At 38.1% G+C, this 14111-nt stretch overlaps 1 protein-coding gene and 1 pseudogene across 4 annotated transcripts in view; one reads left to right on the forward strand and one right to left on the reverse strand.

Moving 5' to 3' along the window:
* Window positions 1–14111, reverse strand: part of SLC16A12 (solute carrier family 16 member 12) — a 115763-nt gene that overhangs the window by 24266 nt on the left and 77386 nt on the right. For all 4 annotated transcript variants that reach the window (XM_069099188.1, XM_069099187.1, XM_069099185.1 and 1 more), the window contains exon 2: window positions 5037–5290. Coding sequence is in view for 3 of the 4 variants with exons in the window: in XM_069099187.1 (XP_068955288.1) it covers window positions 5037–5146 (110 nt within the window). In the remaining variant the exon portion in view is untranslated. The remainder of the gene's footprint in view (window positions 1–5036; window positions 5291–14111) is intronic.
* Window positions 11907–12731, forward strand: LOC138168689 (casein kinase II subunit beta pseudogene; annotated as a pseudogene).

The raw sequence follows: 14111 nt of genomic DNA on the forward strand, positions 1-14111 counted from the left end.
TCTCAGTGTTGTTTCTCCACAGTATTTTACCACTGGCCACTTCAGGGATGATCTTTGAAAACAATCCATATATAGTGATAATAGGTGGCTATGACCATTGAACCATGGGAAACCTTCTCCGGAAGCAACAGCTTGGGGACATTGACAAGGACTCTTCTGTGATTACAAGGGGACCTCATTCAGTAGCATTTCGGCCAGTTATTTGCTTCATTTCACCCATTTACAAGAGGGGATAACAATGGCACCTGCTTCACAAGGAGGTTATGAAGAACAAATGAGATAATCCTTTTAAAAAATCTCATGTGAGTTTATTAATTTTATAATCTCAATCCCAAGAGTTACAGCTAAATTTGGACTAAAGAGACACTTTAAAATAACAGTGCTTCTTCTCAAAGCTCAGCCACCTCCAAAGGGATGAGTTTACCATTAGACTGAAATATGGTCAATCAATCAATAAATATCTATTAAGTTTCTACTCTGTGCTAGGTACTGTGCTAAAGAAACAAAAAAGAGGCAAAAGATATTCCCTGCCCTTGGGGAGCTCAAAGTTTAATGAGGGAGAAATAAACTAACAAATATGTACCCAAAAAAGCTATATACAAGATCAGTAGTAAATAATTAAAGGAAGGAAGGCATTAGAATTTTTTTTTCCAAATGCTTTATTAACTTCTGATTTACATCATTCAGTTCCACCAGATTTTGAGTTTTGTCCCCATTTTTCCCCTACCCACTGCCCCAAAATAGCAGTCCCACAGGATATCTCCTCCTCCAATTTGCTCTCTCCCATATTTTCTCCCATACCCCTTTCGACATTTCCAGTGGATCTCTATGCCCCAGTGCCTGTATATCTTATTTCCCAATTACATGTAAAATAGTATTAATGATAGTATATATACATATATATATTTGAATATTTGATTTTAAAACTTTGAATTCCAGATTCATTCCCTTCCTCCCTTGTCACCCACCCTTACTGGGAAGATAAGCAGTTCAGTATAGGTTGTATATGTGTGGCTAATGCAAAACATAGTATATATATTGTAAAAGACTGACTATATTTCCCTCCCTCCTATCCCACCTCCCACTTGTTCTATTCTCTGCTTGATCCCGAGGAAGGCATTAGAATTAAGAGAGGTTAGGAAAGGTGTTCTTTAGAATATAAGATTTTAACTAGGACTTAAAAGAAGTCATGTAAGCTGTTAGGCAAACATGAGGAGGAAGAACATTCCAGGAATGGGGAATAGCCAGGGAAAATATTTGGAGCCCAGAGATGGAAGATCTTGTTCATGGAATATCAAGGGGGCCAGTGACAATGGATTGAAGCACGCACAAACTCAGTACTATCAACAGACCCCTTTTATAGATAATGAAATTTTTTTTAAATCAATATGTGGAAAGGGTGGTTAGGTGGCTCAGTAAGCAAAGCGCTGGCCCCAGAGTCAGGAGGACCCAAGTTCGGTTCTGGCCTCAGACACTTAACACCCACACAAAAAAAACTAGCAGTGTAACCTTGGGCAAGTTACTTAACCCCAATTGCCCTCCAAAAGGCAAAAAAAAATCAATATGTTGGAACCAAGGGAGTAAATAAATACACTATCTCAATAATTTTCCATAACTTTAAAATCACACATGTTGTGCTCTGAAGGTCTCCAATGAAGAGAAGCATTTCATTCCATTGTCAGCAGTCATATAAATGAGGTCACAGATTCGTTGGAGGATTGGTGTCATGTTAAAACAAAATCAGAATATACTTATACAAAAATTTACTTACCTTTTTTACTGGCTCAAATATTTTTGTTTGTATCATCTTATTCAACAAGAAGGAATAAATGGTTTAAGCGAAATGTTATGCCTGAATTTTAGATTTAAAGGCAGAAATAGTGTATGATATTTTTTAAGGAAGAAGAAAAGGGTAAAAAAATTTAACTAGACTAAAAGAGTAAACTTTGCTGTGAAAACTATTGGCCATTAAAAATCAGGTGTTGGAAAACTTCAGTTCATGGATAGTATATGAATTCCAATTTAATTTCATCCAACATCTATCTAGAACTGATACACAGTAACAAAAGATGGTGTCATTTCTATCTGTAGTTATGAAAATTCAATATAATTTCCCCAAATCAGCGTAAATACTAACATAAAAAATTAAAAGAAAAAACTTTCTCCATGAAAGGAGAAAGTAGATTACCATTTCTTGGTAAAGTAATATTAGGCATTCCCAAGAATGGAAGATTCCCATGTTTTTAAAGATTAAGTAAGAATCAAAAAACTTTATATTAAACTGACAATATTTTCCTATACTTTTAATCGAAATGGTTGTATTTTAAAAGACTATTGGTAAATAAGTTAAATCTTTGCTTTTCAACACCTCAGTCAACAATGAATTCATGAACCTCTTCCCTCTTCTTCCCCCAACCCTTACCTCTGACCCTATTGTTCTCTCAATTTCCAGAATCACAGAATCTCAGAGTCTGGAAGGAACCTCTGAAACCATCTAACCAATCAGTTTCCAAACATGAACCTCTTTTGTAATATCCCTAACAAATGATTATTCAATTTTTCCTTGAACTTTCCCTAAATCAGTCCATCCACTTAGGGATCATTCTAACTGTCAGATAGTTTTTCTTTATGTTTCACCAAGGTCTTCCTTTCTTGGAACATCTTCCTGTTGCTGTCTCTGGGACCAGCATAAAAATTCTAGTTCCTCTTCCCCACAATAGCCCTTCCAAAACTGTCAACATCAATCATGTCAAACGATCAAACAACAAGCATTTAATAAGTGCTTTCAATGTGCCAAGAGCTGTGCTGTCACTCAGGAGCATTTATTAAGCATTTACTCTGTGCCAGATTACTATCCCCAACTAAGTTTTCTCTTCTCCTGTCTAAATATCCCCAGTTCCTTTGATGGATCTTGCATATATGGCTGAGATTCCTTAATATCTAAGTCACCTTCCCTCTGAAATGTACTACAGTTTGTCCCTCCTTATATAAAATGTCTAGAATGGAACATCAATGTGGTCTGAGCAGGGTAGAGTACATAAAGAATATATGTGTACATACATACACGTATATGTATACATATATCTGTGGGTATATGTAGGTATATGTGTCTACATATGCATATGTACATGTATGTGCATACGTATTTCAATGCAGTATAAAATTGTATTAGTTTATTTTGCCTTCTGAGTCCAACAGATGACTCATAAATCCACTTGTAATCCACTCCCAAATTAGGCTTCAAATGAAGGCTGCTAGAAATCATAAGATTGTACATATGTTTTCTTCCTACCCTTTCTCCGCCATCTTGGCTCTGTCTCTTGTGCATGTGTTTTCTGTGGGATAGGAAAATCTTATAAATCTAAACTTATAGACAGCAGAAGATACAGGGTTAGTATGCTCACTCTCCAGTCCTATCCTACCCCACCCTCTTATCAAACAATATATTCAATAGCTTTTTTTTATTTTTCTAGGGAGGGATCAATGTTGTGGGAAAGTATATCTTCATCTAGACCTTTGTATAAACTCATTAACTTTATTCTCTCTTATCCTTGAATGGGTGAAGAGTTGGAGAGCATGAGCCTGACATTCTCATGTTTTTTAAGGAGGCCAGCTTCAAAACCAAGTGAATGCTGGATTGTTTTCAACCCTCTTGAAGGCTCTTGATGACTATTTGCTACCCACATGACCTCATACAGGTCATTTACCTTCTCTGGGTTTCAGTTTCGTCATCTCAAAAATGAAGGCATTCAATGAAGTGATATCTAGGGTTCCTTGAAGTTTTGAGTTCCCTTGGGAAGGGATTAGCAATGAAGTCCCCAATAAAGTTGTAAGATAAACAAATGCTTGCCCTCTTCTCCTCATCAGACTTTATTACTGGAGAATGTCTTACTCCCTCAGTTGAGGATACCATTAAATTATCATTAGGGCAAGCTCATTTCATTGTCAAAGATACATCCAATCAAAAGACAATGAAAACTTCCGTTTGAAGTTCACCAATAGGGAACACAGTTATAATAGCTTGCATGTGGATAGGTTGCCCTTTTCATAAACACACACACATATGTATATGTATGTATATATGTGTATATATGTATGTGTATATGTATATATACATATATAAAATAAATATCTATTTCATGTTTATATGTACATATGTGTATATGTGTATGCATACACACATATATCTGCCTTTTTTTACCTGGGTCTTCTTTCTTATCTTTGTCTTGACTTTGGAATAGAATATCACAACACCTTTCTTTTTTCAAGCAGCTTATCTTTGGGGTGGCTTGAGAGTGTGGGTCCAGAGCCACATATTCAGTTCACTCTGAATCCCCTTTAAAGATCACTGAGCAAATTTCAAATGAAGAAACAATCAATGAACTCTAAGAAAAGAACCTTCAGAGGTCATCTTATCTATTCATTTGTTTTTAAACAAGTTTACACCCAATTTATCACAGAAAGCAAATAATTGCTTTACTATTCTTAAAAGCTATTTTTAAAGAGCTCTGAGAGATTGTGACAAGTCACTTTTTTTCTTTGAGCCTCAGTTTCCTCATCTATAAAATGAGAGGGTTGAATTCAATGATGTTTAATGGACTTTTCATCCCAAAACCTAAGGGCATACACTTTTCAGCAAAGAAAATAATATGAAATCTATTAATAACTAAGGAATTTATTCCCTAAAACAAACAAAAGCCATTTCTTCATTTGATCAGCTAATTGGGAAGAGGGGCATTTAAAACATCTTTTAAAAACCTTGTGAATTGCTTATGAAGAATGTCTGAAGAAGCCTCAAAGTCCTGGTGTTTTCTAAATAGTAAATAGTAAAATTTTAGATGAGAATAGTTAAATGGAGATAACTCAAGAACACTGCTAAATAAATGTAGATATCTGAGAAGATAGGGTGCCTATATGAAAAACAGTTTATGGATTGATTAGCCCAGTCAAAGAATTGCGCAAACCTAGAGGGGAAAAAAGGCAAGAGGATCACTGAACAACAAGAAAAATTTAATAATCAAGTAATTTCCACATACCTTGTGACTGCCCTGGTGCAGATGGTGACAAGGAAACAGCCGGCCACAATCATCCAACCCCATCCTCCATCAGGTGGGGAAATGTACAAAGTTCTCTTTGGTGCTGCCATAGTTAGGACTGATGGCTTCTATTCTTGGCCAAGGTACTCCAGAAGACTCAGTTTTAGTTCGAAGATGGTTTGCTGTCCCGATGAATTCCTGTTGGCATTCAAGGGTGGCATGGAATGCTACCTGGCACATTGATCACTGGCCATCTGAAATCAAAATTAGGCCATTGCTGCATTTAATCAATGTAATAAGTCAAAGATTAATTTTTTATTCTTGTAAAATTCCATTGCATCTTTCATATGTACATATATGCATTTAGTTATTCCACCTTGGAGAGGCAGCATGGTATAATGGAAAAAGCACTGGCATGCAAGATTAGAATCAGGATTCTAATACTGGCTTTTGCTAACAAATTGAACAACTAAGCATTTAAAACCTTGAGCAATTCCCTTCACTTCCGTGGTTTTGGGCTCCCTCCTCTGTGTTACCAAACAAGGAAGGCAGGGTAGTTGATCTGAGTGGGAGAAATATAATGGCTGTTATAACTAACTAATATATAATATAACACTAACCCTAATAAGAGCATTGTTCTACTCCCAATTTGCAGCTGCCTGTCAGCAATAGATAAATGCAGGAAGGGCCTGGGGGGAGGGAAAGGTGGGTATTTAAACTTGGTCTTTATACAGGGGGTCATAGCTGCATAATTTGCTGGGGAGGAAGGATAAACAAAACAAGTGAGACCTCATTGTAGAAGATTGTGGCTCTAATTACCCAGGTGATTTTCCCTCTAAGTGCTGGTATTTAAGTGTGGGAGGAAAGGGCCAAATGCTTTGGGCTGCGCTATGAGCTGCTTGAGGTCTAGGGCATAGAATAACGCAAGGCAGTCATGCCAAACTCAAATAGAAAGGGGCAAGGGGCACTTACCTATACATAAGGATTCCCACTGGTTGTATAATGACAGTTTCAAAATGTACTATTTTCTGTGTTTTACTATACTTTAGTTATTTTATTAAATATTTCCCAATTACATTTTCATCTAGTTCAGCATATATGTTGGAAGTCTCGTGCATGTGTGCATGACCAACCTTCTGCATCAAAGGGCTGGCAGTGATGATTCTGACACAAGACCTATGACAAATACGTCTTTGATATCATTTTATGGAAGTTACAGACAGGCAGAATTTGGTTTGATATAAGGAAAAGCTTCCCAAAAATATGAGCTAGTCAAAAGGCTACCTCAAAGGCTCATGGGTACCAGAGGTCTTCCAGAAAAGATTGCATGATCTCTTAATAGAGATATTATAGAAGGGAATCTTGTTCACACATGGGTTGTATAAACAACTTCTGAGATTGTTTTGATTCTGAGTCCTTCCTTATTCTTGGGCATGCCACCCTCAGAGGTAACAGGACCCTGGCAATCAGTTATGAGACCATTACAATTTTTAAATGAGATGATTGGGTCTCTATTGGGATGCTATTACCATGACAGAAACTTCAAGAGCTTCTGACTGTACTAGGATTAGCATCTTCCAAAGTGACTTTATTTTTCCATAATATTGATCTTAGTCATAATGTTAACAAAGGGAAGTATTTTTCAAGTATAAAAATGCTATGAGCTCAGTGTAGGGTTTAATACTAAGCCCAAAATGTACTGTCGTTGGAAATGGCAATTAGAAGTTACAATCTTGTGGGTGTTAAAAGGTCAAGAGACAGAGCCACTAGGTGTAGGAGGGGAGTCCATGCTGGGGTTTCCATCAGGCAGCAAGGTCACATTTGGATGTGAATTTGATTAATTAGGGGAAAATTGTTGTTAGTCTGAGCCCATTCTTCCCAGAGACTGAAGCAGTACAGGAGGGAGGATATCCTTGAGGAAATGGGAAGAAATGTTGTGTTTCTGTTTTTACTGTATCTTCAAAGTAAATATCACCTTGTAAAAGCTAATTAATGTCAATCAGTTAAATATAATTGGAGTAGCACTAGATCACATAAACAATAAATGGCAGTTGATATGAAAACTCAGGTCCTCTGACTCAAAATCCAACGCCTAGTCCACAGTATTATGTCATCTCCCCTAGAATCACAGATCTAGATGCAGATGGGACCCCAAGATGCTAATGAGTCCCTCATTTTACAGATCATGGAAGCAGAATAGCATTGAGTAACAGTAAGCTCTAAGGTATAACCAAATAGCTCAGATAGAGTGGAGACAGAAGTTGTCACTGAAATTTAGATGGTTGAAGAGTTGGGAGGACAAAGGGTTTGACGGAACATCAATTCAAATATTCCAATAAAAAGCACTGCCCTTTCATGTATGAGTAACTTAATTTGTGAAAGAGGCAATTCTCCATCTGGTTCTTCTAACAATCTATATCTCTTCTCACATTGTAATGGGAAAACTCTATTTCTTCACAATTTGATTTTATCAGTTGTTCGTATAACAATGGTTATTTTTCTGCCTCTTTTCAGCAACCAAAGAAATGAAAGGTGCAATGCCTTACATCCTTCACAAGTTAACTTCATCCTTTTCCCTCACACACAAAATCTTTTTCTGCCCTTTTCAGTAAATCAACAAAGGCATGGAATGAAGCAAAGAGCAAGACTGTGAGTCATATACTGAGCTCCTTGAGAAAGGAGGGAAATATGGAGGGAATATGAAGAAATACCTCCATCTTCTTGGTAAAGAAGTGGGAGACAAATGGCAAACATCACATATACTGTCAGATATGGTCACTGTATCAACCTGTTTGGCTTAGCTATTTTTCTTTGTAAGAGAAAAAGAATTCACTTGGAGAACAGGAATATGGAGGGAGAGAGAGACAGAGACAGGGACAGAGACAGAGACAGAGAGAAGAGACACAGAGACAGAGAGACACAGTCAGAGACACAGAGAGAAACCGAGACAGACAGAGACAGAAAGACAGAGACAGAGAATGGATTGGATACTGGGAGATTATTGCTTCAAGAATCTGGACAGTGGAATAAATGAATGGAGTAAATTGTAAATCAGAAAAAGTAATTGAGTGACAGCAGCAGAGTGGCAATGGAAGGAATAAAGATTATGTCAGCTCTTTCTAAATGTGATGGATCTAGGAGCACAGTGAGTAAAGTGGGGTATGGGAAATGGTGGCAAGGGATAAGGTAGTCACCCAAATAAGTCAAATTTCTGTGAGTTAGAAATAATATGAGAACATAAGATCTAAAACAAAAGGGGATTTAAAAACAGAAACAAAAACTCTAGAGCTAGAGGTTCAGAGGGAGCACCCAAGGAAGTGGGAAGAAGGGCAGAGGACCATAGTGACTAGATTAGCGTAGGCTCCCCTTCCCCACCTTTCTAGTCTTTTTACATTTTGTGACCCCTATGTACTCTTCATTCCATTGACACTGGCCTTTTTGCTGTAGCTTGAGGAGGGTACTGACCACCCATAGGTAGGAAACTCTTCCACCTCATCTTGAACTGCTGGCTTCCATGGCTTTCTTCAAGTCCCAGATAACTATAACCTTCTATAGGAAGCCTTTCCCAACCCCCCCCCCCCCCCTTAATTCTAGTGACTTCCCTCTATTGATAATCTCCAATATATCCCGTATATAGTTTGTACATGGTTGTCTACATGTCGTCTCTCCCATTAGACTGTGAGTTCTTTAAAAATAGGGATTGTTTTTTTTTTCCTTTCTTTGTATCTCCAGAACCTAGCACAGTGCCTGGCACATAGTAGGAATAAATGTTATTAATAAATGTTTATTGACTGATCTCCAATTCTGAACAATGTTCTGTCACATATTCCCAAAAGTTCACTACATAAGGTCCATTAGACAAACCAAAGGCATTCCTTAATTCCTCCCAACTTCATGAGGCAATAGTGAAGCCTTCTGAATGGCTACCCACCACTCCATGTCACAGCTGTCTCATTATCAGACAGTCTTTTTTCTGTCTTACAATTCTTTGATGACATCCTATATACTGCTGTTTTTCTTTTAATTTTCTTTGGTTAATTAATTTAATTAATTAATTAAAATTAATTTAATTAATTAATTAATTAAAATTAATTTAAATTTCATTGGTTAAATGTTGTAATCTGTTCATACTTGCAATTTGACTTTCCAGTGCCCTTTATGTAAGGTTCATCATTAGTTATTTGGAGGCAATAGAGATGGAAGTCCTGCTACCATATAGCAATACTGGTAAGATTTTTGTACTAAACTTATGGGAAGATTGGGATCAGCAAAAGTGCTTTGCAATTTCCCCAAAGTAATCCAACCTGTTCCCCTTTTTCTTTCAACTCTAGACCTAACTCACTATCCTTCTTACTCTCTGTCCCAGATATTCATACTGTAGAAAAGGTGTATAGGGTGTCCATTCAGATCCATATTGAAAATGTGCAAGAAATATTCTTCATCCATTTAGTCTTTCTTGTGTAGATAGACAGACCAACTTCCTTTAAATGTTTAGATATATTTTTCAGGAAACTCTGTAATATCTTAGAGCTTGATGAAATCGACACAATGTCATCCACAAATAAGCACCTGAAAACCTCATTATCCGCAAGGAATCCGTCCTTGACCTGGACTCTGTGGTGGATCTCCTCCTTCTCCATCATTCTGGCAAATACTTTTGACGAGAGCACACATCTATCTTCCTGTATCTCACCCAAAGTTTATCACCAGAGGGTCTCTGGATAGGTTTACTTCTGTTGTTACATCTTCCAAGAAAACCTGAAGATCTTGATAAGAGGGTGGGAGACTTTATGTTCTAAGAGAGCCTATAATTTTGCTGTACCCAATCAAATATCTTTTTTCACAATGAACAACAAGCATAGTGTGGTCTTACAGCATTCCCTAATTTTTCAATCAATTATGAGATGATGAAAATGTGATTCATTGTTGAATATCATTTTTGAAAGTATTCCCTATACTTCTTTAAGGAAACCCTCAGTCAATGCCTAGATGACCTTAAAAGTTTGCATAGATGGGAGTTTAGACGTATTATTGTTGTTCAGTTGTTTCAGTCATGTCTGCCTCTCCCTGACCTTTGGGGTTTTCTAGGCAAAGATACTGAAGTAGTTTGCCATTTCCTGCTCCAGTTTATTTTACAGATGAGGAAACTGAAGCAAACAGGATTAAGTCACTTGCCTAGGGTCACACAACTAGTAAGTATCAGAGACCAGATTGAACTCATGAAGATAAGTCTTCCCAATTCCAAAACCCAGTGCTCTATCTACTGTGCCACCTAGTTCTTCCCAGTTGGACATAAAAATCAATGGTTATTGATGGCCCTTGTTTACTTTTTGTGTCTGTACATAAGGTCCAAGATTATTTCCACACCTCTGGTATCTTCCCCTCCTTTATATACCATGTGTATCAATAGCTCAGTGGCCTTCCAACTGTACTATCTCCAGCATGAATCTACTCTATACTCAAGCCAACACATCTGATTTTCTTGTCTTTGTAGAACTACTTCTACTCCTTCTGTAAGCATCTCTGGAACAGTGATTTTGAAGGTCCAAGTATGGTGGTTTCATTATATTTGATAAAGAAAAGAACTGGGCTTGCTAGGTAGCCAGAAGGGTTCCATGCAGCTCACCTTTTAACGAGTTGGGAAGGCCACCTTAGTCTCCGTTGCCATGTTACTCTCCTCTACTTGTCTTGCCAAGAGCAAGTCAAAGACCCTGTTTGTGAAAATGGTGAGCCAAGCAGGGGCAGGTTACACCTTCAACAGCAAGAGAAACTGGTCCTTCTGCATTACAACCCAATTGTGAAGCAATGGGTCCTCTTTGTGGAGAAGAAAAAAATGCGCTCCATTTAAACAATAGATTGAAAATTAATTTGATTTATAAATGAGGAAGACTCTTTGAGGGGAAACACTGATTCAGAAATCCTGTAATGTGCACCCAAAGGAAAGGAAGTGGCTTGGAATCACTGCCTCCTGTGATTTGAATGCCATTGTGAAGGAAAACAATGCATCGAAAGAAAATTCTTTGCTTTAGGATATAAATCATTGCATCGACATTTATTTATATTTCTGGCTATTTTTACAGCCTTCAATAAAAAAATGTTAAAAGAAAAGAACTAATTGTAAAATTTTTGTAAGTCTTTTCTACTGTTCTTCTGTCTATAGTATTTTTTTCCCCTCTTGGAATGACCTTGGGATGACTTTACTTATCTGGATACTTGCCAAGCATGTTTTAGATAAGTATTACCCTCTAATGCTCCTCTCTGCTTTATGAATAGATACTGTTCATAATCATACATCATCCATCTTCACAGGATTTTGCAAAAAAAAAGTTTGTATTCTAACCTGGTGTTGTCTTTGATAGCCATCTCTTTCCATTTGGCAAGTAAATCAAATGTTTGCTGACTAAGGCACTTTCTAGATTCATTTGATTTTGTTGCAAATAATGTGTATCAGTTGAACTTACAGATAAAATTTTTATAGTTGAAGTTGACTATTTCTCTTGTCTATTTTAGAGGCATCTGATTGTCACAGTGGATAGAATGCTGAATCTGGAGTCAGGAAGATCTGAGTTCAAATCTAACCTCTGATATTTACTAGCTATGTGACACCAGTCACTTAACCTCTGTCTGTCTCAGTTTCCTCAACTGTAAAATGGGAATAATAATAGCACCTATCTCCCAAAGTTAATGTGAGGATCAAATAAGATATTTGTAAAGCATTTAACACATAGTAGGTGCTTAATAAATGCTTGTTTCCTTCCTTCTATTTTTCAATTTTTTTCAATAGTTCATTAAAATGGCTACTGCCGCCACCACCCTGGGAGCAACTTCTTCCTCTCCCTTCCCAGTCCTGGCCCAGTAGCTAACATAAAGATGAGTAGCTCAGAGGAAGTATCATGAATCCCATGGTTCTATGGGCTTCGGGGCAATGAATTCTTCTGTGAGGTGGATGAAGACTATATCCAAGATAAGTTCAACCTCACAAGGCTCAATGAACAGGTGCCCCACTACAGGCAGGCACTAGACATGATCCTTGCCTCGGAACCCGATGAGGAGTTGGAAGACAACCCCAACCAGAGTGACCCGATCAAGTAGGCAGCTGAGATGCTGTATGGACTGATTCATGCCTGCTACATCCTCACAAACCGTGGCATCACCCAGATGTTGGGAAAATACAAGCAGGGAGACTTTGGCTATTGTCCCCGTGTATATTGTGAAAACCAGCCCATGTTACCCATTGGACTGTCAGACACACCAGGTGAGGCCATGGCGAAGCTGTACTGCCCCAAGTTCATCGATGTTTACACCCCCAAGTCATCCAGGCACCACCACACAGATGGTGCTTACTTTGGCACTGGCTTTCCTCACATGCTCTTCATGGTACATCCAGAGTACAGGCCCAAACGGCCTGCCAACCAATTTGTGCCCAGCCTATATGGCTTCAAGATCCACCCTATAGCCTATCAACTGCAGCTTCAGGCAGCCAGCAAGTTCAAGAGCCCTGTCAAGACCATCCACTGACTTGTCTCCTCCCTTCCCCCCCAAACACCTCAGGCTGTGACACCGTTCCCCCTCCCCCTAGTACACACACACCTTTCCAGAACCCCTAATGGTTTTTAGTTTAAATTAAGAAGAAGTCATTATTGTGGTGGTGTGGTGGGAGTATGAAATAAAGTGGAGGAAAAGGCAAAAAAAAAATAGTTCATTTAAATAAATCAAGGTTAGATTTTTTTAAGTAGATTCCACACATTTTTCTCATTACTGTTCTTGTTTATTCTAAATTCTAATCTTAGCTCTGACAAGTGAATGGTTTGACTGTATAGAGAGCAGACTCAACTGTACACGTATTTAGACATGTATACAGTTATTAGATTTTACATATGTATGTGTATATCTATATATCTATGTATTTATATCATATATCTATGCATACATATCATATATAATGGGGGTCTAGTTCATGTACAAACCCCATATGCTTATTTGTTTGATGCAAGCTCTCCATGTTGGGGTTGCTTAAGAATTTTCTTCCAAGGGGTGGCCAGGTAGCACAGAGAGTAAGAGCACCGGCTCCAGTGTTGAGATGACCTGGGGATTGAATCCAGGCTCAGACACTTAGCACCCACCCAGAAACACCTGGCCGTGTTACCTTGAGCAAGTTACTTAACCCCAATTGCTTAGGGGCGGCCAGGTGGCTCAGCGAGTAAAAGCACTGGCTCCAATGTCGGGATGACCTGGGGATCAAATCTGGGCTCAGATACTTAGCACCACACCCAGAAATAACTGACTGTGTAACCTTGAGCAAGTTACTTAACCCTGACTGCTTTAAAAAATTTTAAAAAAAAAAGTAATTTTCTTCCAGGGGAATCATAATGATTTATAAAGAAAATTTCTTGGAGAGATTGTGAAATATGTATACACATTCCACAACAAGCAGTTCTCTGACAGTATTCAAAACAGACATGTTAGTATCCATCACCATGAATTTTGCCTCATTCTCCCTTAGTTTCATTTGGTGACTCAACCCACACATCTAGGAAGAGACCAGGCTAACCACAAGAGTTCAGAAAGGTTGGGAGATAAGACATGGGAATTTGGGAGTTGACATTCTGCTGTATTTTGTAGTCAGCACAGCATTAATGCCCCAAGCAGCAAACTTTGGGAGTAACCTTTGGAACTGCAGCCTAACCATGATTGAACAAAGACTAATCCAATATTTATGCTACTTTTAAGCATGAATTTGGTGGAACCAGTACTATGTAGAAACAGAATTAAGGTGGGGGGAGGAGTGAAAAGGGATTATATGTACATTTAGTCTTGCTTTATCTTTCATAAACACTAATTAATATTAAGTGTATTAGTTACAAGCACCTAACAATGAGAGGAACACATTCAGTGGGAACTCAAACAAATGTCAGTAGAAGATATATCGCAAAAGGTTCAAGGTACCATAGGACCATGAGGGGAAGATATAGCATGCCTCACTTTGGGAATAAGCCAGAGCATATCCCCACTCCATTCTACATGCACACACACACACACACACACACACACACACACACACACACACACACACAC

The sequence above is a fragment of the Petaurus breviceps genome, unplaced genomic scaffold (genome assembly GCF_028583685.1).
Source record: "Petaurus breviceps papuanus isolate PSGF00001 unplaced genomic scaffold, PetGlider_PUasm1.0 37, whole genome shotgun sequence".
NCBI classification, from domain to species: domain Eukaryota; kingdom Metazoa; phylum Chordata; class Mammalia; order Diprotodontia; family Petauridae; genus Petaurus; species Petaurus breviceps.